General features: G+C 35.5%; 1 protein-coding gene across 2 annotated transcripts in view; it reads right to left on the bottom strand.

Moving 5' to 3' along the window:
* MIB1 (MIB E3 ubiquitin protein ligase 1) overlaps window positions 1-21,249 on the bottom strand; it is a 116,598-nt gene that overhangs the window by 67,776 nt on the left and 27,573 nt on the right. For both annotated transcript variants that reach the window (XR_012325347.1, XM_033837613.2), the window contains exons 5-9: window positions 19,079-19,145; window positions 17,559-17,763; window positions 11,949-12,132; window positions 5,594-5,738; window positions 3,827-3,960 (exon numbers count right to left, since the gene is read on the bottom strand). Coding sequence is in view for 1 of the 2 variants with exons in the window: in XM_033837613.2 (XP_033693504.1) it covers window positions 3,827-3,960; window positions 5,594-5,738; window positions 11,949-12,132; window positions 17,559-17,763; window positions 19,079-19,145 (735 nt within the window). In the remaining variant the exon portion in view is untranslated. The remainder of the gene's footprint in view (window positions 1-3,826; window positions 3,961-5,593; window positions 5,739-11,948; window positions 12,133-17,558; window positions 17,764-19,078; window positions 19,146-21,249) is intronic.

Raw genomic sequence — 21,249 nt, 5'->3', positions numbered from 1 at the left:
ATCCCAGCAAGTTATTTTATGGATACTGACAAACTGATTCTAAAGTTTATATTGAAAGGCAAAAGACCCAGAATAGCCAACTTAATACTGAAGAAGAACAAATCTGGAGGACTGACACTACCTGACTCCAAGACTTACTACAAAGCTACAGTAATCAAGACAGTGTGGTACTGGCCAAAGAATAGACAAACGGAACAAAGGAAAAGAACAGAAAGCCCAGAAATAGCCTCTCATAAATATAGTCAAGTGATTTTTAACAAAGAAGCGAAGGCAATACAACGGAGCAAAGATAATCTTTTTAACAAATGGTGCTGGAACCACATGCAAAAAATGAATCTAGATACCGACCTTACACTTTTCACAAAAATTAACAAAATGGATCACAGACCTAAATGTAAAACACAAAACTATAAAACTTCTAAAAGATAACACAGGAGAAACCCTAGATGACCTTGGGTATGGTGATGACTTTTTTTTTTAAGATACAACACCAAAGACATGATCTGTGAAAGAAATAGTTGATAAGCTGAACTTCACTAAAATTAAGATTTCCTGCTCTGCAAAACAAAATATCAAGGTAATGAGAAGACAAGCCACGGACTGGGAAAAAATATTTGCAAAAGACATATCTAATAAAGTACTGTTATCCAAAATATACAAAGAACTCTTAAAACTCAACATTAAGAAAACAGCCCAATTAAAAAATGGGCCAAAGACCTGAACAAACACCTCACCAAAGAAGACATACAAATGGCAAATAAGCATATGAAAAGATGCTCCACAATATATATCATCAGGGAAACACATTCTTACTATATGATCCAGCAATCACATTCCTTAGTACTAATCTAAAGAAAGCTGAAAACTTACGTCCACACAAAAACCTGCATACAGACATTTATAGCAGCTTTATTCATAACTAACAAAACTTGGAAGCAACCAGTATGTCCTACATAGGTGAATGGATAAACCCTGATGCAACCAGACAATGGAATATTAATCAGCACTAAAAAGAAACAAGCTATCAAGACACAGAAAGACATGGAAGAAACCTGAATGCCTATTACTAAGTGAAAGAAGCCAAGCTGAAAAGGTTACATACTGTATGATTCCAACTATATGACATTCTGGAAAAGGCAAAACTTTTTATTGAATACAATAAAAAGATCAGTGGTTGCCAGAGATGGGGTGGGGAAAAGAGGTGAATAGGCAGACCACAGAAGATTTTTAGGGCAGTAAAAATACTCTGTATGATATTATAATGATGGATACATATCATTATACCTTAGTACAAACCCACAGAAGGTACAACACCAAGAGTGAACTCTAAGGTAAACTATGGACTTTGGGTGATTATGATGTGTCAATATAGGTCATCCTTAGTAAAATAATGTACCATTCTAGCAAGTGATGTTGATAATGCGGGAGGCTATGCATTTGGATAGACTGGGAATACATGGGAAATCTCTGTACCTCTCTCAATTTTAGTTTGTAAAACTGCTCTAAAGATAAAAATCTAAAATAAAAAATGATCAAAAATTCCCAAATATGAAAGACATGATTTCCAGAATATAAAGATCAAGCATTAAAAGTAATGGATGAAAACGGATCCACAGCAAAGCACAACATTGTACAAGTTCAGACTGTGGTGACAAGAAGAGATGTTCATGCTTGAAAGAAAAAAAGAAAAAAACAGCTCACATGCAGTATCGATCAGGAATCAGAATGGCTTAATAAGTCTTCTCAACAGCAATTCTGAATGCTGGAAGAAAATGGGATTATTCTGAAGGAAAATAATATCTAACCTTGAATTCTATTCCCATCTAAAACCTAATAGTAAGGTTAAAAAATATATATATTGAAGGTCTATTTCCCATGCACTCTTTTTCTCAAGAAGCTACTAAAAGCCATACTTCACAAAAGAGGGAATAAACTTTGAAACAGAAGGACAGAGGATACAGAAAACAAAAAATCCAACACAGCAGAGAGGGGAAGGGCACCTCCAGGATGATGTGTGAGAGACATTCCAATCGGGCATCAGGCATAGAGAGCAACCTGGCCAAATGGAAGAGGTCAGAAGGCACTGAGAGAAATCTCTCTCAGAAGATAAAATGAATACATACCTGATGTGCCTGAATTTCTTGACAGATTACACAATCAGAGAGAATTTTGGAGAAGAATTAATTATAACAATATAGATTGCTAATAAGTGAAAACGATTTTAGATTATCTCTTGGGAATAAGAGAGACTGGGAAAAACTACAAGTGAACTCTTTGGAACGAAGGAAATGTTCTACATCTTAATAAGGCTGTGGATTATGTGGGTATATGCATTTGTCAAAACTGATCCATGTATTTCACTGTATGTAAATTACACCTCAGTTTTTTTTTTAAAGAACGATTATGAACACCAAGGAAAACAGAAAGTTGTGTAAGAAAACACAATCTAGTATCCTCCACAGCTTAGATATGAATGTCATTTGAATAATAACATGTACAATTAATTTTAATCTTAACAAAATTACAATACAATATAATACCACATTAAGAACCTGGAAGAGGTGTGTATGTGTGTAGCGGGGATGGGCTGGAGGTGGCAAAAGAAAGCTGAATCCTCACCTTCACAGAGAGGTATCAAAAGATAACTCCTAAAACATAAAAATCAAGAAATAACAATAGAAATATGTTATTGAAAGATGTGGAGGTAAGCATATGAAGAAAATCAGCTGAAAGAGGTGAAAATAGCTGCCTCTGAAGAAAAGTAAAATAAGATTGAAAAAGAGATGCTGTTTTTCGTAACAAACCTTGTAGAACTGTTTTTCCCTTGAAATTTTTAGAATGTATGACATTCTAAAAAACAACTAAAATAAATTAGTAATTAAATAAAGGAAAAAATTAAGTACAATAACATGTAAATCTGCCTGACTGAATATAAAAGAAGTCTGACTCTACTTTCCAAACACAAAAAACTTGAATATCTGAAACAAATTATTTGTGACATAGCTCATAACCAATCAAGAAACCACTGTGTCATGCTGCTGCAACTGATCTCTAACAAACCTAAAATGCCACATGAGATCATAGAAATAAGATGTTTACACCTTATAATTACAGATCTGATCTTTGTCAAACTATCCAGCATACTTGCACACAAAAATGTGGCAACAAAAGCCCTCACTACACAGTGACAATGATCCAAACTGACACTCAACCTACAGTCTCTTGGCTGGTACTGACATCATACTGGTGCCACAATAGTAGCAATGACAAAGCCAATGGATGACTAAGCGAGAACCAAAATTTAAATTTTGAACCCGTTTAAAATATGGCTTTTGTAAATGGTAAAATTACAACATAAACTATTAAGATTCACAAAATGCATGAACCCTAATTCACCTGCATTATAAACTATGAAACAGTCAATTTTCATAAGGAGGGGAGGGAAAAAGTTTAAATTAAATGTTTTGAAAAGAGAGATGGAAAATTGCTTATAAAATTTACTAAAATACATTTTTTAAACATAATAAGATAACATTTACATGAGAAAACTTCCCTGAATTTCCCAAAAGGACACTACTTAAAAACCTAAAAGTAAATTTTGTCAATCATAAAATTTAAAAAGTCAGTATTAAGAAAATGTCAATATCTTTTAGAAATGCACAGTGAAGAAGTGATGCCCAGTGTCTTCTTTAAAATACCTTAGAAAAACAAGCAAGAAGGAATAGATGAAGCACATGTGGCAAAATATAATAACTGTTGAAGTATAAGGTTCGTTATAACTATTCCATTCTTGTGTATGCTTCAAAATAATTTTTAAAATGCTCACATCCACATCTGGTCTTTTTAGCAAATCTTCCACTTTAGCAACATCTCCATTGGCAGCAGCCTTAACTAATTCTTCATTGAGGTCACCAGATTCTTGGGTTTCAAATAATTTCTTCAAGAGTTGGGAGAGTCTTTCTGTAAAGCATCAAATAAAGCTGCTAATATAGGAGGATCTCAAACCTTAACTACTAACAGACAAGCATTACCCATATGCCTATAATATATACTTTTCCTTTTTTATTATTTCTATCATTAATATTATTTTTGTACTATGCTACAGATATTACCCATGCACATTATAATTACTACCATATAAAGCTGCATTAAATTCGAGCCCACAGGTATTCCCAGTTTACTCCAATTCATGTACTTCAAGTTAACATTTCAGAAAAAGAAGAGCTACATACAAACTATAATTCAAGATTTAGGAGTCATACCAAAGATATTATAAATGAACACACTACAGTGGGAGTATCATAATGATACAAATTGTCTTTCAGGTCTTAAGTATATCATATGGACACTCAGAGCTCAATGTTAACAGATCTTAGACTAGATCAACAGATCAATGGTTATGATTCAAAAGCAATATAATCTCTATAATGTCTGGGGAAATATTTTAGGAACAAACCAATTTTCAGTTAAAAATGGATCTCTAAGGGTTAATAACATACTTCAAAGGTGCCAATTGATTGGTTTTGACTAAAACAAGGAAGAACCAGAGATGTGTTTACATAAACCCTTTCAATATGATTTTTTTTTCTAAATAGCATTTATCAGTAGCAAATCTACCCAGTTCTACTCCTTAACTCTTGGATCTACTTACTGGAAAGGAAAGAAGTCACAAAGTGGGGCAGAGGCCCAACACCTAGTCCACATTACTTGAGAGAAGGATATTAACCATCTTTCACTCTTTCAGTTTGTTAAAAGTCAGCCTACTGTGATGCCATCTAACCTCAAGGTAAAAATAACACCACATGATTTAAACTTCAAATACATTAGCAAATTACAGCAGGAAAGACAAGACAGAAGCAAAGAAGTAGAAAGCAGTACAAAATAAAACTGGAGGTCACCCAATGTTTTCCTTTACTTTCTTACTGTTCACAGTTATGGTTCTATCTTCTTTTCTGGATGACAACAATACACATACAGTAAGCTGTAATTTGCTGTTGAATGAAGTGAGTGTGTATATAAAGCGGGAGCATAAGAAGGAAAGATTTTGGGCATGAGTCTACCCAAGCATCCAGCATACTCACATCTCAACACAGCTTTCTACTCATTGTGGCATGTATATAACTCCTATTAAATGACAAGAGAAAAAGTATAGCTGATATGTAAAAATATCCAGAAAGAAAGCCATCGGCTAGCAATAATATTGGAAATAAAAAGAAAATGAAGTAGTCTAAGAAAGTGATGGTTCTTTAGCAGAAAACATAACTTCCAACTAGGAGTAAGAATGTTGAATTTCAGGTATCTCAGATTTGATGTGGAGAAGCCCTTGATACATCCAAGAAAAAGCACATATTTATGGAATTTTTCCAGGGCATACCTCAGCTAGAACAAAGATTGTTCATCATATGAAAAAAGCAGAAAAAAATAAAAAACCTTTAGCGAAAGTTTAAAAGGTAGTTAATATTCAAGTGAGGTTATGTGATCTAGGAGAAAATCAAGAACACATACGACATTATCTGTATACAAGAATTGGGGAATTGGGAAAGGTTCTAATGTAAACCATATTACTTTTAGAGAAACATGAAACAAAACATACCACCAGATGCATTGCTAATGGCTGATCCTGCAGATGCCACCTTGGAAACTGCTGCTGGATTATACGTCCAAGATGTTCCACAGACTTCCACCTTTAAATCACTGTCTGAATAAATTTGTTGTACTCGGCCAACTTTACCTAAAGTCTTAAAAAAAATTAGATTCATGTTTCAAGTCTGAAGTATATACCGTAAAAATCAACCACCAGTTTTTACATATTTAAAGTACTAATTTTACTTCACTCCTAATAAAAAAAACCTTTAAAGGATAATCATATTCAAATGGGTTGTTTATTAGTGACAAACTTTAAAGAGTATCTTTAAAAAATATTTTAATAAAACTACATTTCCACAATAATATAAAACAATCATGACAATCTATTTTATTCATAAAAGTTCACAAAATCTTGGTTTCTGATATTCAATCCTTTCTTTTGTAAATTTATTTTGTAAATTTATTGATTGATTGATTGTTGGCTGCGTTGGGTCTTCACTGCTGCGCACGGGCTTTCTCTAGTTGCAGCAAGCAGGGGCTACTAGAGCACAGACAGGCTCAGTAGTTGTGGCACATGGGCTTAGCTGCTCCACGCACGTGGGATCTTGTGTCCCCCGCATTGGCAGGCAGATTCTTAACCACTGAACCACCAGGGAAGTCCCCAATCCTTTTTTAACCTCATAAGATACTTCTTGAGAACTTGTAACGCAAGTGGTCCAAAACCACCATCAATCTAGCCTAAAAAAAGAAAATCTGATTTCTAAAAAAAGCAATTTAAACCAAAAAGGGCTCAAAGCTTACATCTATGTTTAAATCCTTTTTGGAATCAAGCCTGATTTCAAAACAGAAGTATGTAGAAGTAACATGCTTATTAAATATATGGAGTAAGAAGAGCAATTAGGTACGGAACACAACCAGAAGCAGCAGCCCTCACGTGGTAGGTACTGTTCTAAGAGCTTTATACGTACTGACTCACCTAATACATAAAATCCTGAAAGCTATGTAATCTTATTAGCCCCATTTCAAACTCAGGTCCAAAACCCATTCTCTTATGCACAACAGAATAGCCAATAACAACACTAGAAAACTGGTGATACTGATAATATCTATTTCCTAACACAGAGGAGACTGCCCTTAAACTTGTTTTCTATTTTGACCTCTCCACAGCATCTGACTCCAACTCTTGAAAATATTCCCTTGATTTCTGGATGACAGCCTAATCTTTCTGCCTGTTCCTTCCCTTTTTCCACTCACTGGCTCCTTTTCCTTCTTCAGATTCCTAAGTCTGTTCATTCTCCCAAACTTTATTCCTTGTTTTTTACTCTACTTTCTTGGAAATGTAATCCACTTGACAACTATCGTCTTACTTCCAAAGACTTCAAAATATACTACTCCAGCCCTGTTTACCCCTCTCCTCGCCCCAAAACACACACTAATTTTAACTTCTCATTAGACATTTTCACCTGGGATTTTCCACCATCATCTCAAACTCTTTGAGGCTGCATTCTTTTTTTTTTTTTCCCTCCTTAACTGTTCTTTACGGAAAATCTCAAACACACAAAAATAGACAATTGTATATTGAATCCTCATGTACCCATCAACCAGTTTTAACAATTGTCAGCTCATGGCCAATCTTGTTTTCCCTATCCATTCTCCCCTCCTGTATTATTTTGTCATGTAAACTCTTTTTTTTAATATAACTTCAATACTATTATCAACCTATCCCAAATTATCAATAACTATAATAAAATAAACTACTAGTCAGTGTTCAAATTTCTGATTGCCTCACAAATGACAATATTTTTTAGTTTGTTTAAATCAAGTTCCTAACGAAACCTACACATTTTTTTTCTTTGCAAATTACTTGTTGAAGAAACAGGGTTATTTGTCTTATAAAGATTCATCCAATCCTAATTTTACTAATTGGTGCAGTTTAATAGATTCATCTGTCTTAGTATTTGGTGAGAAACCCTTCAAATTGGCTGCCAGATCGTTTTAACATACCTAGAAATCTTTGATAGCTTCCTTGCTATCTGGTATGAGGCTCATCTTGTTCACTTCCTGCCAAAGAACTAGAATTAGCCATTTCTCCAAAGAGCCGTGATTCTTCACAGATGGAAAGGCTATTTCGAGACCATAATCTAGGCACTAAGGTTGGTTATTGTTACAGGAATGGTCACTGTTTCCACGTCTTTTCATGGACAGAGCTAGGAAACGGAGGGGGGCGCAGTGTGTTTTAAAACAAAGATAAAATAAATCGTGAGTTTAAACACTCTTCCAATTCAAATTCCAGACTACAGGGTGTTTACTTAACCTCTTCTATACTACCTCTGCGTCTCCTTTTTACCTCTCTGATAATTCTGGTCCTCAGAGTCACTGGGAATAACAGTATTAGAATTATCATATAACTGCTCATTTGGAAATCACTTGGAATTTCCTCTCTGTATGATTATGCCAACAGGAAACACACTTAGGTTCATTTGTTTCATTTTCTTCTCCACTTTGGGGAGTTTCCTTTTTGAACTTAATTTTGTTTTCTAATTGTATAAAATACATGTGATTTCAAATCAAATCTATAAAATAAGACATATTCAAAGATGTTTCCCTTCTACCTTTGTCCCCCATATCATATTACCTTGCTATACATGAAAACTTTTTTTTTTTTACATGAAAACTTTTTTTTAACTTTATGGTTAATCCTTCCATTGTTTGCTTTTTTAAATATAAAGTTTATATTAAACTTTATATAGTCCCAATTAATAACTAAAATGCAATCAAACAGCTCATTAAACTTATCATATCCTCTCTGCATTCCCAGCCCATTTTCTGACAGTCATACTTTATCTTGTTAGAGCATATAACCATTATAAACTCTACCGTTTCCTTTATAACTATCATTTAATCTTAGTTCAATAAATAAATATTTATTTAATGATCACTACCAGTCCTTCAGTTGACATTTCTTCAGTCATTTTGGTTGTCTAAAACTAATTCTCTAATAGATTACTCAGAAAAGGCTCATGGGGACTCAATTCTCTGGATTCTTACATTTCACAGCAGTCTACAGCCTTTACAGTACTTGAAAGTCGGTTTGGTTATATATAAAATCCTTAGCTTACGTTTTCTTTCCTTGAGCACCTTAAATAAATGTTATTTCATTGTTTTCTGGCATAAAACATTGAGATCACATTTTTTTCTTAACAACAATCTGATTTTCTTTCCTTTGTAAGTAACTTGGTCTTTTTTCTTTTTTCCTTTACCCAAAGAAATTTTTCTTTTCTTGAAGATTCTATTATTTTACCAGAATATGGCTCTGTGTTTGGTGTTCTGGGTTAGTTTTCCCAGGTATGCAACATGCCCTTTTAATATTTAATTTCAAATCTTTCAATTTCAGGTAAACTTTCCTGGAATTACAAATTTTAGCATTTGTTATATTCCATTACTTTGGTTACTGTTTTTTCCTTTTTGCAAGGATTCCCTAATACACATATATTAGATATTCTATATTTGTCACTTTCTCTCAAATACATTTTATCTTTTTGATTTTAAAATTTTTCCTCCTTTTTACCTTCTGTTTCTCTTAAGGCATTATCTGTTGTATTTATTTGCTCTATGTTGCTTCTAGCTTATTTCATTTCTGAAATGAATTTTTAAAAATTCTTTCCTAAGTTCTACCTCATTTCTAATTATGACTTATTTCATCCTTCCATGTCTTTTATCATCTTCTTAATTTTTTAGCTCACTTTGAATTATTAGATTTTAGTTTTCTGTGCATATCTTTCTGATGTACTTTCATCTGTCTGTGGAGAAGTTATTCTATTCCTTATTCTCCTTTTTCAATAATAACAGTGCATAGGGATTCGACCATGATCCCTTCCAACTTTTGCCTGGATTTACTCTTTCCTTTGTGCCTACTGTCTCCACCCTACTCAATCTGGCTTCTATTCCCAGCACTTTCTCCTCAATGGAGGGCTCTGCCCTGGAAGGGAGATTTGGCTGGTTGGTTTGGAGAGTTTATAGCCCCAGCCTACTCCAGTCCCTTCAGACTTTAGCATGGACTTATTGCTCTCACCCCAAACTGGAGTCTACAAGAGCCCTCCCAGGTTCGGCTGTTGTTATCACATTAATCTACCACACTAACCAATGAATACTCATTAGCTATTCTGGAGTTTCCTCCTTCTCAGGTCCACCTGATGCTCCATTAATTCTCTCTGCTGCCACACAGATGCAGACCCTGTAGCTGTCAATGGTTTATCTTTACTTGTTCACATTTTAAGATTCAAAAGACTATTCTATCACCTGGCTTTGTTACAGATGTTTGTAGCTTTTTCGGTTATGCTAACTAATCTAGTTGTTGACTGTTTTTATCATGAGGATTTGAGAAGATTCAAATCTACGTCGTCACTACTGGAACCCCAGTACTGCCCTCCAGAAATTACCTAGAGGTTTTGCTTATACAGCAGCTTAATATGGGAGACAGGCTTTGAAGTAATATAGATTTGGGTTCAAATTCCAGTTCATTATCTTAGTTCTGATTTCCTCATATTTAAAATAAGGATGTCATACCACCACCTACTTATAATATTCCTAAGACAAATAAAGCTTGTATGTTTATGTATATACGTGTAAACATATATATAGTATGTGCTGCATATGTACGTATACATCATTCAGCACAGTGCTCAGTATAACTGGGCACTCAACAGATGGAAGATGCTATAAGGTGTCACTGATAAGGGGAAAAAACAAAAACATCTTGACTATAAAATAATTTTAAATAGTATATACAGCTCCTATAAAATACGTCAAAAAATGACATTTTAAGTAACACCACACTATAGTGAGGCCTGAAGTATATTAATACATTTTTTTAACCAACTTTAATACCAAAAGCAAACAAAACAAAGAGGGATTATATAGAACTCAACTTTTTGGAGAAAAATAATGATTCTAAAATATAGTCCTGAAATACAACTATCACTTATTCATACCTAACTAAAGCAATAAAAAATGTCAGCACCATGTGCAAACTATGAAATGTCTTTGAATGAAAGCACCACAACAACAGAGATTTTTTTTTTCTGTTGTGTTCACTAGTACATCCCTGAAGGCTAACAGGCACACTGCTTCTGCTAAAACATCTGCTGAAGGACTAAGGCAGGAAGGAGGAATGGACTGATGGAGGGACAGGACATCATGAAGGATAGGAAAGGGGGACTGGACAGGATAGGAGGGGGCAGAGGGCAAATGGGGCAGGAGTTGGGGCTGGACAGGAAGAGAAAAAGGTGTTGACCAGGACAGGAGACTGGACAACACACCAGGGTGGGCTGGATGTCATATGAAGGGGGTGGGAGGGGAGGTATACATGGGACAGGAAGGAGGTGCTTAAATGGGACGGGACTTGGGAAGACAGGATTTGGAACAGGATGAGACAGGAGCAGGGAGTGGGCAAAGTGGAGAGCTGAAGAGGAGGATATAGCAAGGTGGAAAGGAATGGGATACAGGGCAAGGCAGTAAGGGCAGTCGGCAGGATGGAACAGGTAGTACCTAAGGAAAGAGACAGGAGGACAGAAGCAAGGAAAAGATGGAGAAAGAGAAAGATGAATGAAAAGAGGGCAGGACAAACAAATTATTTTGTTACTGCTGAACATTTGATGAAAAATGTATTGAATGAAATGTATTGTATTGAAATAAAAAATTAAACTGTAGGGCTTCCCTGGTGGCGCAGTGGTTGAGAGTCCGCCTGCCGATGCAGGGGATGCGGGTTCGTGCCCCGGTCCGGGAGGATCCCACATGCCGCGGAGTGGCTGGGCCCGTGGGCCATGGCCGCTGGGCCTGCGCTTCCGGAGCCTGTGCTCCGCGGCGGGAGAGGCCGCAGCAGTGAGAGGCCCGCGTACAGCGAAAAAAAAAAAAAAAAAAATTAAACTGTAGCTCTTTGGGAGCAAAGCTATCTCAGAAGGCACGCGTTCTGAGCTGCTCTTGCAGTCTTAAGTTTTAGAGAGGCATGGCCCCAAGTGAGGAGAGCAGCGGTGGTCCAGCACTGCTAGTGACTGGATGAGCACGTCGCTCTAATTCCGGGGTGAAGTATCAGGAAGCCTCTTTGCCTTACGCCAACATTACATTCTCCACTAAAAGCTCTATCAAAAAATATTAACTATAGCTCTTCTTTGGACCTTCCCAGGCTAATCTAACTGAAATAAGTTAGAAAATAAAAGGTATACATATGTTAAGCTGCCAATGAAGATTACAATTCTCAAAGGATTATGCTAATTTACTTTCTAAAAATCAAAGTTTTAAAAACTTTTAAAAACTACATAAACATGGTATATTTCCTAGTCCCAAATTATTTTATATGTACTTACTGGGAGCATAGCTTCAGCCCATTCTCCATGTCCTCTCTGTAGAAGTTTAATTCTTTCCAGGTCATAACAAACTTGTACAAGATCACCCACTTGGAACTGTGAGGGGCCTCCTTCTGCACCCTGAGCGGCATCCCCACTTCGGACAATGTTCGCTTTAGTGAGAACAGCAGGATTGAAGGTCCATCTAAAAATCAAAGCCAAAATTCAACATGGGTAACTTTACTTAATTTTAGCACAAATTCTTAGTTAACCATTACAGGGAAAAAAGCTTTATAACTCATCAAGAGTGTAAAGCAATCCTTTACAATTGCATCCTGAATGATTTGTATTTCTTTTTATGATTTTATTATACAGATTTGGGAAAAGAGTTATCCATAATCTCACCACCCGAATATGATACACTTCTGTCTAGCACTCCTGTCTAGATTTATTTGCACTTGCATGTCTTATAAAATTGTTATTAAAAAAGTAACACACTCAAAAAAACAAGTAATACACACTCGTTAAAAATTAAAACATTTCATAAACATGTAAAGTAAAAGTGAAAGTTCCATTTCACACAAACACACCTGGATCACCATTCCCCACCCCACTAGACACCACAGTTAATACTCCATTGAGTAGCCCTGCAGATCTTCTATTAATATGCAGAGTGATGGTTATAAGAGAGTTGTTTTGTTTTCCATAAATGGAATCATAATATACGTATATATGTTATTCTGTGACTTCTTTTTTCTCAGAGGATGCATCTTGGAACATTTATTTTTCAATGTGACAGATATAGATCTATTTATTTTGATTTAATGGCTACAGAGTATTCCATAGCATCGATATACACAAATGTACTTAGCGATTCTCCTATCGACTATCATTTAAAGTAATTCCACATTTTCACTATTATTACGAACAATACTATAAAGAACATCACTGTATGTACAACTTTGTGCACATGGGGGTCAGTATTTCATTAGAGATTCTTAAAGGAACCACCTAATCAAAGTATATATTTGTTTACAATTCTGATAGAGCCAAACTGCTCTACAAAGAGTACACTATTTTCCCATACCATTGCAATCTCATGGATAAAAATATTATCTAGTTTTAAATTGCCATGTATGGGTATCTTACATCCTTGTAATCACTGTATCAAAACAAACTTGGACTCGGATTTCTTCCTTCCTATACATAAGCATTTTTCTATGCTGTTACCATCTGCACAACCACCATTTTATTGACTACTTAATATCCCATCGAAAAGTTGTACCACAGTGTATAACACATTTCTCCTAGTCCCATATGGTACTCCAAGGGAAAAAAGCTTCCCTAGTCAAATAAACTTTTACAATACGGCATATTATACCCTCCTTTCCTTATTATAATGGTCCTTAGCATATAAAAGGCTCTGAGAGGTCACAACACACAAAACCCTGCTTACTAAATTCCTATAACCATGTAAACTTTCTTTCTAAAACAACCACAAAGAGAAAGAAGTGCCTCTGATCAGTTAAGAATAAAACTCAAATACAAAAAGTTTTCTTTTCAGTCTTATGAGTCATGGTGCCCTTTATTTACCTCACTCCCAAAGTTCCAAAATCTACCAAACCTGTGTAGTGTCCGAACAGTAGTATTTACTCAAGTTGTTCCTTCTGCCTACAGCGCTTCCTTGCCCAGGTGAAAACCAAATCTTTCAACCTTACTTAATGTAATATGCTCGCTTAAGTTTTCTCGGATTTGCCCAGCTGAAATGACCACTCTTCTTCTGTACCTTCAGAATAGCCTGAATACTCACCTATCATAACTACTTAAAACATTTTAATACAGCTATTTCTGACTTTGTCTATCCAAATTAATAGAGAAACTCCTTCAAAGCAGAGGACCATGTCTTGTTTGTCTTTGTAATTCTAACACTAATCACAGGGCCTAATACAGGGTAAGTATTTAATAAATTGGTGTTGAGTAAAGAATAAAAAAGATTATTTTCTAGAAGTCAAATGTCATGTTACTAATAACGCTACTGCCCAAGAAAGAATTTTGACGGAGGAAGAATTCTACAAGTAATAATCCTAATCTGTGTTAACCTAACATTTCCAAATAACAAACAAGATACTATTTAAAACAAAATATGCTAGTACATGCTACTCTGAACTTAAATTGTGTTGATTTTTTCCTTCTTTTTTATTAAGAGCTTTATTGAGATGTAGCTCACATATCATACAATTCACTCATTTAAAGCATGTAATTCGGTGGTTTTAGTATATTCAGTTGTATAAACCAACCACCCCTACCTAATTTCATTTTCATTACCACAAAAAGATACCCCCTTAACGATTAGCAGTCGTTCTGAATTCACCCCTCTCTCCCCAGCCCCTAACAACCAGTAATATACTTTCTGTTTCTATGGATTTTCTTATTATGGACATTCTGTATAAATAAAATCAGATAATATGTGACCTTTTGTGACTGGCTTCTTTCACTCAACATAATGTTTTCAAGATTTATCTATGTTGCAGCATATGTCAGTACTCCATCCCTTTTTATGGCCATTTGTTTTGCTTTGTAATTGTAGCTTTATTTTTTAGATTGTTGTATACTTGACATATAACATTAAATTAATTAACATTAAATTAGATGTACACCACAATGACTGAATATCTGTAAATACTGTCGGCACCGTTTGTTGAAAAGACTGTTCTTTCCCCATTGAACTGTGCTGAACCCCTGTCAAAAATCAACTGACTTTAAATGCAAGGGCTTATTTCTGGACTCAGTTCTACTCCATCAATCTACATGCTTATTTTTATAATAGACTGTCTTGATTACTATAGCTTTGTGGTAAATTTTCAAATTGGGTAGTGTGAGTCCTCCAAATTTGTTCTTCATTTTTTAAGCTGTTTTGGCTATTCTGGGTCCCTTGAGTTTCCGTATGAATTTAAGGTTCAGTTTGCCAATTTCTGTACAAAAAAAAAAAAAAAAGGCAAGGATTTTGATAGGGATTGCACTGAATCCGTTGATTAGTTTGAGGAATACTGTCACATGTTAAATGTTGAATTATTCCCCCCAAAAGATATGCTGAAATGCTATCCCCAACACCTCTGAATGTGAGCATATTTAGAAACAGGGTGTTTGCAGATGTAATCAAGTTAAAATGAGGTCATATCAGATTAGGATGGGCCCTAAATCCAATGACTGGTGTCCTTATAAGGTCATGTAAAATCATCTTTTGATCATTGTCTATGTAAAAGACTCTAGAAGTTCCATGAGCTCAATTAACTGTCTTCTATGCCTCCTTAGGGTTCTTTCCTTATAGATGGCTAAGGTACAAATGTTGGCCTGACGAAACTAAAATAGCGGGCTGGAGGACTGTTGATGTGGCTCTCGGTATTAAATAATCTCCCTATAACCGTCTGAACTTCACTAATCAGAGACTGACTTGAATGAATTTGAAAATAAACTATGTACCCAGAAGAAAAAAAAGAAGGTCATGTGACAACAGAGGGGCACAGAGACTCACAGGGGACAAGACCACGTGAAGACAGAGGCAGGGAAATGAGTGATGCATCGACAAGCCAAGGAAAGCCAAGGACTGCCAACAACCACCAGAAGCCAGGAGAGAGGCACAGAAGAGATCCTCCCTCAGATCTCCAGAAGAAAACAGTCTTGCCAACATCTTCACTTTGGACTTCTAGCCTCCAGAATTTGAAAGAATAAGTTTCTGTTGTAAAGCTGCTGTTTGCGGTAATTTGTTATGGCAACCCTAGGAAACTAATACACCATCTAAACGACATTAAATCTTCTGATGCATAAACATGAAACGTCTTTCCATTTAGGTCATCTTTAATTTCCTTCAACAATGTTATATAGTTTTTGGTATACAAATCTTGTACTTATTGGGCTAAATTTATTCTTAAGTATTTTATTCTTTGTGATGCTATTGAAAATGGAATTGTTTTTTTAATTTCATTTTCAGATTGTTCATTGCTAGTATACAGAAATACAACTGATTTTTCTTTTTCTTTTTTTTTTTCTGGTACGCGGGCCTCTCACTGTTGTGGCCTCTCCCGCTGCGGAGCACAGGCTCCAGATGCGCAGGTTCAGCGGCCATGGCTCACGCGCCCAGCCGCTCCGCGGCATGTGGGATCTTCCCGGACTGGGGCACGAACCCGTGTCCCCTGCACTGGCAGGCAGACTCTCAACCACTGCGCCACCAGGGAAGCCCTGATTTTTCTATATTGATCTTGTATCCTGTGACTATGCTGAATTCATTTATTAGTTCTAACAGTTTTTTTTTGTGGATTCTTTAGATTTTTCTATACACAAGATCATGTCACCTGTGAACACAGAGGGTTTAACTTCTTCCTTTCTCTTATTTCTTTTTCTTGCCTAATTGCCCCAGCTAGACCCTCTAGGAAAATATGGAATAAAAGTGAGGAGAGCAGACATTCTTGTTTTGTTCCTGATCTTAAAGGAGAAAGCATTCAGTCTTTCCCACTGAGTACGCTGTTAGCTGTGGGTTTTTCATCGATGTCCTTTATCAAGCTGAAGAAGTTCCCTTCTGTTCCTAGTTTATTTAGTATTTTTATCATGAAGGATGTTGGATTTTGGCAAATGCTTTTTGTGTATCTCTTGATATTATCATGTGTATCCTTAAGATTTAAACACAATTAGAGCTAATTCTATAATGTGGTTAGCAACTTAATGTTAATTTTTCTTATTTCATATATAATCCTTCCCCTAAAGAATCTCAGAGAGTTAGTTTCTTTATGTACATGTCAGTAATAAAGCTTTGACAACTATTCAATTTAACTACCGAATTGTTTCTTTAAAATACTGTAAACATACTAGTAAACTGGATATATTTTGGCCCCTAGGGACAAATAAATAAAAGGCACAGGCCCAGTCTCCAAGAAACACGAAACCCAGAGACCAAATAAATAACCATTTTAGTAGATAATAGGAGACCTAAACAGATAAATAGCGTATGCATGTACCAGGGAGGGGGGAAGGAGAGAGGAAGTAAGCATAAAAGTTCAATATTTATAGGAGGCAAAGGAGTTAATCCAGAGAAGGAGGGAGACAAGGAGGAAAGGGTATTCTGCATGGAAGGAGTGGTGTGTGCAAAGGTTACAGAAGTGAGGAAACACACGCAGTGCTGTGTGGCTGATAAGCATTAGTGTGTGCACAGGTGTCTGTGGCAAGGCAGAGCTGTGTTACCATGAGATGACGCTGGAGATATGGGCCAGAGGAGTTTTACTGTTATCCCGTTCATTCAGGGTAGACTGATGCAGTCCAACAGAACACAGAACTTTTTAGCTATACTTGTACCTAATACTGATACAATGTATTCTGCCCCCTAAAGGAAAAAAAAAGTGCACAGAACATTGAATCATAAATATATTCATATAAATATATACACATACACACACACACACACACATACACTGTTCTTACTTGTTTCCCTCCACTTTACCAACGTATTCCGGATTTTCATCTATTATTGAAGAGTTAGCTGTAAGAAGTTTTTTTATATCACATTATTTGCTTTCTTTAAGGCTCTTTCCTCTATATACTAACTTTATTTGCCATTACTGAAAATTAAAAAATATAACCAACCTATTGCCACTTGGATACTGTACTACAATGTCATGATCTTCATCAATGCCACAAACAGTTCCAGTTGTAGTTAAAGTCTCAAACATGCCATCAGTCCATCCTCCATGACCGTGCTGCAAAGACTGTACAATTTCTAGGTCAAGATCTATATTGACCAGGTCACCAATCTGCAATCCACCAGGATTCCTGTTGCCATTCTGCTCACCTATAATTGCAGAGGGAGTTGACAAAGGAAACGGAAAATCACAGCAACGACAGGCAACTGCACTGTTTTAAATAAGAAAAAGCCCAAGATATTTGAGTTTTAGTTACTATCTAATCTTAAAATGTTTTGAGAATATACTGTGAGTATCAAATTCTAGAATTAGAGAGCTTTAAAAAAAGAAAGAAAAGAAAACAGACTCAAAACCAGAAATAATGTAATGATTTACAACAATGACTGAACAGGGGCAGAATCTACAGAAGACTAGGCAACCATCTATCAGAACACAAAGTTCTGAGCATTGACAATATTCACCTTTCTGCCTGGATGACTTGCTGAAGAGCCAACATAACTAACTAAAGTATATGAAAGAGAACCCTGGAATTTTTTTTCCTCTGAAGTGCTTACTGTTATTAGTTACCAAATAGTTCTTGTGATTTTTGCCTAAAGAGCATTTTCAAATATTTCAAAGCCCATTTCTGAGATTATTTTCAAAACTACTTATGGGATAAAGGATTCATGATCATAAAACATTATGCTGAGGGATCTGAAATGGGTATGCTGATTCTACACTTTCCTTGTAAAACCCAGATACAAAACAAAGTTTCTGAAAGCAAGAGAAAGAGATGATCTCCTCAAAACCGTAAGATTTTCTTCTACATTCTCCTTTTTAAAAAAATTAGGTATGCTGGAAGAGAACAGCGTTTTGGGGCAATAAGGCAAATCAAATGATTTGGAAAGAGGAACAGAGCGTTCACATGAGAAAGGAAAGCATTCAGAGACTAAAGGTTTAATCAGAAGAATGTGGTAAATATTCATCTTGCCAACAATGAAGAATCTATAAAATGAAACTAGTTTTGGTTTTCTTGTTCTTTTTTTATTTTAATGATACATGAAATTATATTTATCATATGACCTTAATCTTAGAGCTGTTCTTATATTTTCAAAGAAATTTTACAGAAATTCTAAGGAATTTATAAGCATTAAATTGTTAGGTCCTATTCTCCGTAGTATAAGAGATATAACATTGATCATATAACCCAAAATTTTTCAACAATATAAGTTTATGGTTAAAAGACAAAAGTTTCAAATATAGTATGCCATATAAATGGTATATCAATTATCAAGTCATGACAATTCTTTCAGAGTTTAAATAAATTAAAAAGAACAAATGCTTTAAAACAAAATAAAACCAAAAGAGTATGTCTTTAAAAAGCTTTAATGGTAACTAATTTTTTTAAAGCCCAATTTAAACACTTTTCCGATTCCATGAACTCTGACCCATTATTTAGAAATTTTCTCTAGCCTGTTAACTCACCTAGCACAGGACAATGATCTCTGTAGAAAGAACCTCCTTTGGCATCCTGGACACACTTCAGGTCAGACTAAGAAAAAGAAAAGAAAGCAGAAAAATCACCCTTGAAAACTTCAACTACAGCTTAAAACCTAAAATACGCAAAAATGTTCATTTAGAACATATCCTCAGCAGAAATGAAGAGTAGCTCTCGGTTAACAGTCACACTAAACATTGCTTTCAAAAACACCCATCAAAAACTATAAACTTGACCTTCAGATAGGTCATACTTTAAGATTTCTTTTAAACTTCAACATTAAAATGCCTGGATCTTTACCATTATCATACTTTCAAAAACACATGCTGGAAAAAAAGAACTAAAACAAAAATCTCGTATTTCAGAAGTACATAACATATTCCATTTTAAAGATATTTTTACCAAAAAAGAGCTCAACTCATTTGATCTTTCTAATCAATTTTATGAGATATACAAGGCAGGTATTGTATAAAGGAAATCAGCCAAAACTAAATAGTCAGAAAGTAGAAAAGGAAAAAACCAAATCCAGTCTTTTGATTCCTTGTCCAGTTAATTTCCTATTTATATCACTTTTAGTCCTTACTTTACCATAACTTCGTTAACTCAAGTTCCTTCCCACTTAGCTTTTATAAGAAAGTATTTAAGTATTTGAATGGGGAGGCAGTTGTGGTATAATGAAAAGTACAGGAAATGTGAACTTAGAAGAGCAACCTTGAGGGTGACTGAAAATTCAGAAACAGATTACCTAAAAGTGCCTAACAGTACCATATACATGTATAAAGTGATCAGTACATACATACTATATTAAGGAAAGGAGCTCCTTTATACAGACACATACACACACAAACACACCCCAACCCAACTCTCTTTTACAGCCTCCTTTGCCACTATAGCTCACATTTAGTTCAATCCTAGCCAAGGAGACATGGGTCAAGCAGTTTTAATATGATACTTTAACCCAGTGGTTCCACTTCTAGGAATCTATCTTAAGGAAATATACCCATAAATGTATAAAGACATATGCACAAGGATGCTTACTGAAACACTGCTTGCAACAATGAAAAAAACAAAAAAAAAACCCAGATACCCATCAACAGAAATCTCATTATATAAACAATGGCATAACCATATAATGGAATACTACTCAGCCATCAAAAAAGAATGGGATCAATCTGTATGTATACTACTCAATAAGTACCTGAGCACACACAGCATGTAAAGCTTCATTTGAAGCAAGTTAATAATCAGTTGGAATTCTACAAAAATTCCCAATTTAAAAACAGGGAGAGGCATGAAGATAATAATGAAAAACTAATGACCAATGCTGTATACAACTGTAAAAGGTGGCGAGTAAACTACCTGTCTAGATTCACAAGGCTCGCTTTTATGTATAAAAGGAATAGATTAAGGCAAAGGGACAGTGGGATATTTTTTCCCCTCCTAATGAGCATAAGAGTTGGAAAAAAAAATGAAATTTTAGAATTCTTTGAATGAAAAATGTATTCAAGGTGGAAAGGATATAAAAGGCATTAATATCTTAGCATTAATATAATATTTAATTACACTCTATAAATTAAATAGCTGAGGTCAACATTTGAATAATGATCCATGACATGCAGAAATATAGGACAATCCATTGAATAAAAACTACCATTATGCTCCTTAAGCACTTAAGTAATTCAAAGTGCTTCCAGGTCAGTCATTTTCAATCATCAACACTACACTTTAAAAATACAGAGGAGGGCTTCCCTGGTGGCGCAGTGGTTGAGAGCCCGCCTGCCTATGCAGGGGACATGGGTTCGTGCCCCGGTCCGGGAAGATCCCACATGCCGCGGAGCAGCTGGCCCGTGAGCCATGGCCGCTGAGCCTGCACGTCCGGAGCCTGTGCCCCGCGACGAGAGAAGCCACAACAGTGAGAGGCCCGCGTACCGCAAAAAATAATAATAATAAAAATAAATAAAAATAAAAATACAGAGGAAAAAACTCGTAAAAAATAATTTTAACACCTATTGTATTAAATTCTCACTTTACAGATGTTCCCTCCAATTGCATACTCATGATTCAGATGGCTGTATTCTGACAAAAGGAGATGACAAAAGAAAAAATGGAAGAATACAATAAGGGCTATTTTTACTTCCCTTCTTTCACCCGTCCAATA

The sequence above is a fragment of the Tursiops truncatus genome, chromosome 13 (genome assembly GCF_011762595.2).
Source record: "Tursiops truncatus isolate mTurTru1 chromosome 13, mTurTru1.mat.Y, whole genome shotgun sequence".
Classification (NCBI taxonomy): Eukaryota; Metazoa; Chordata; class Mammalia; order Artiodactyla; family Delphinidae; genus Tursiops; species Tursiops truncatus.
This window is presented reverse-complemented; position numbering and strand designations above follow the sequence as displayed.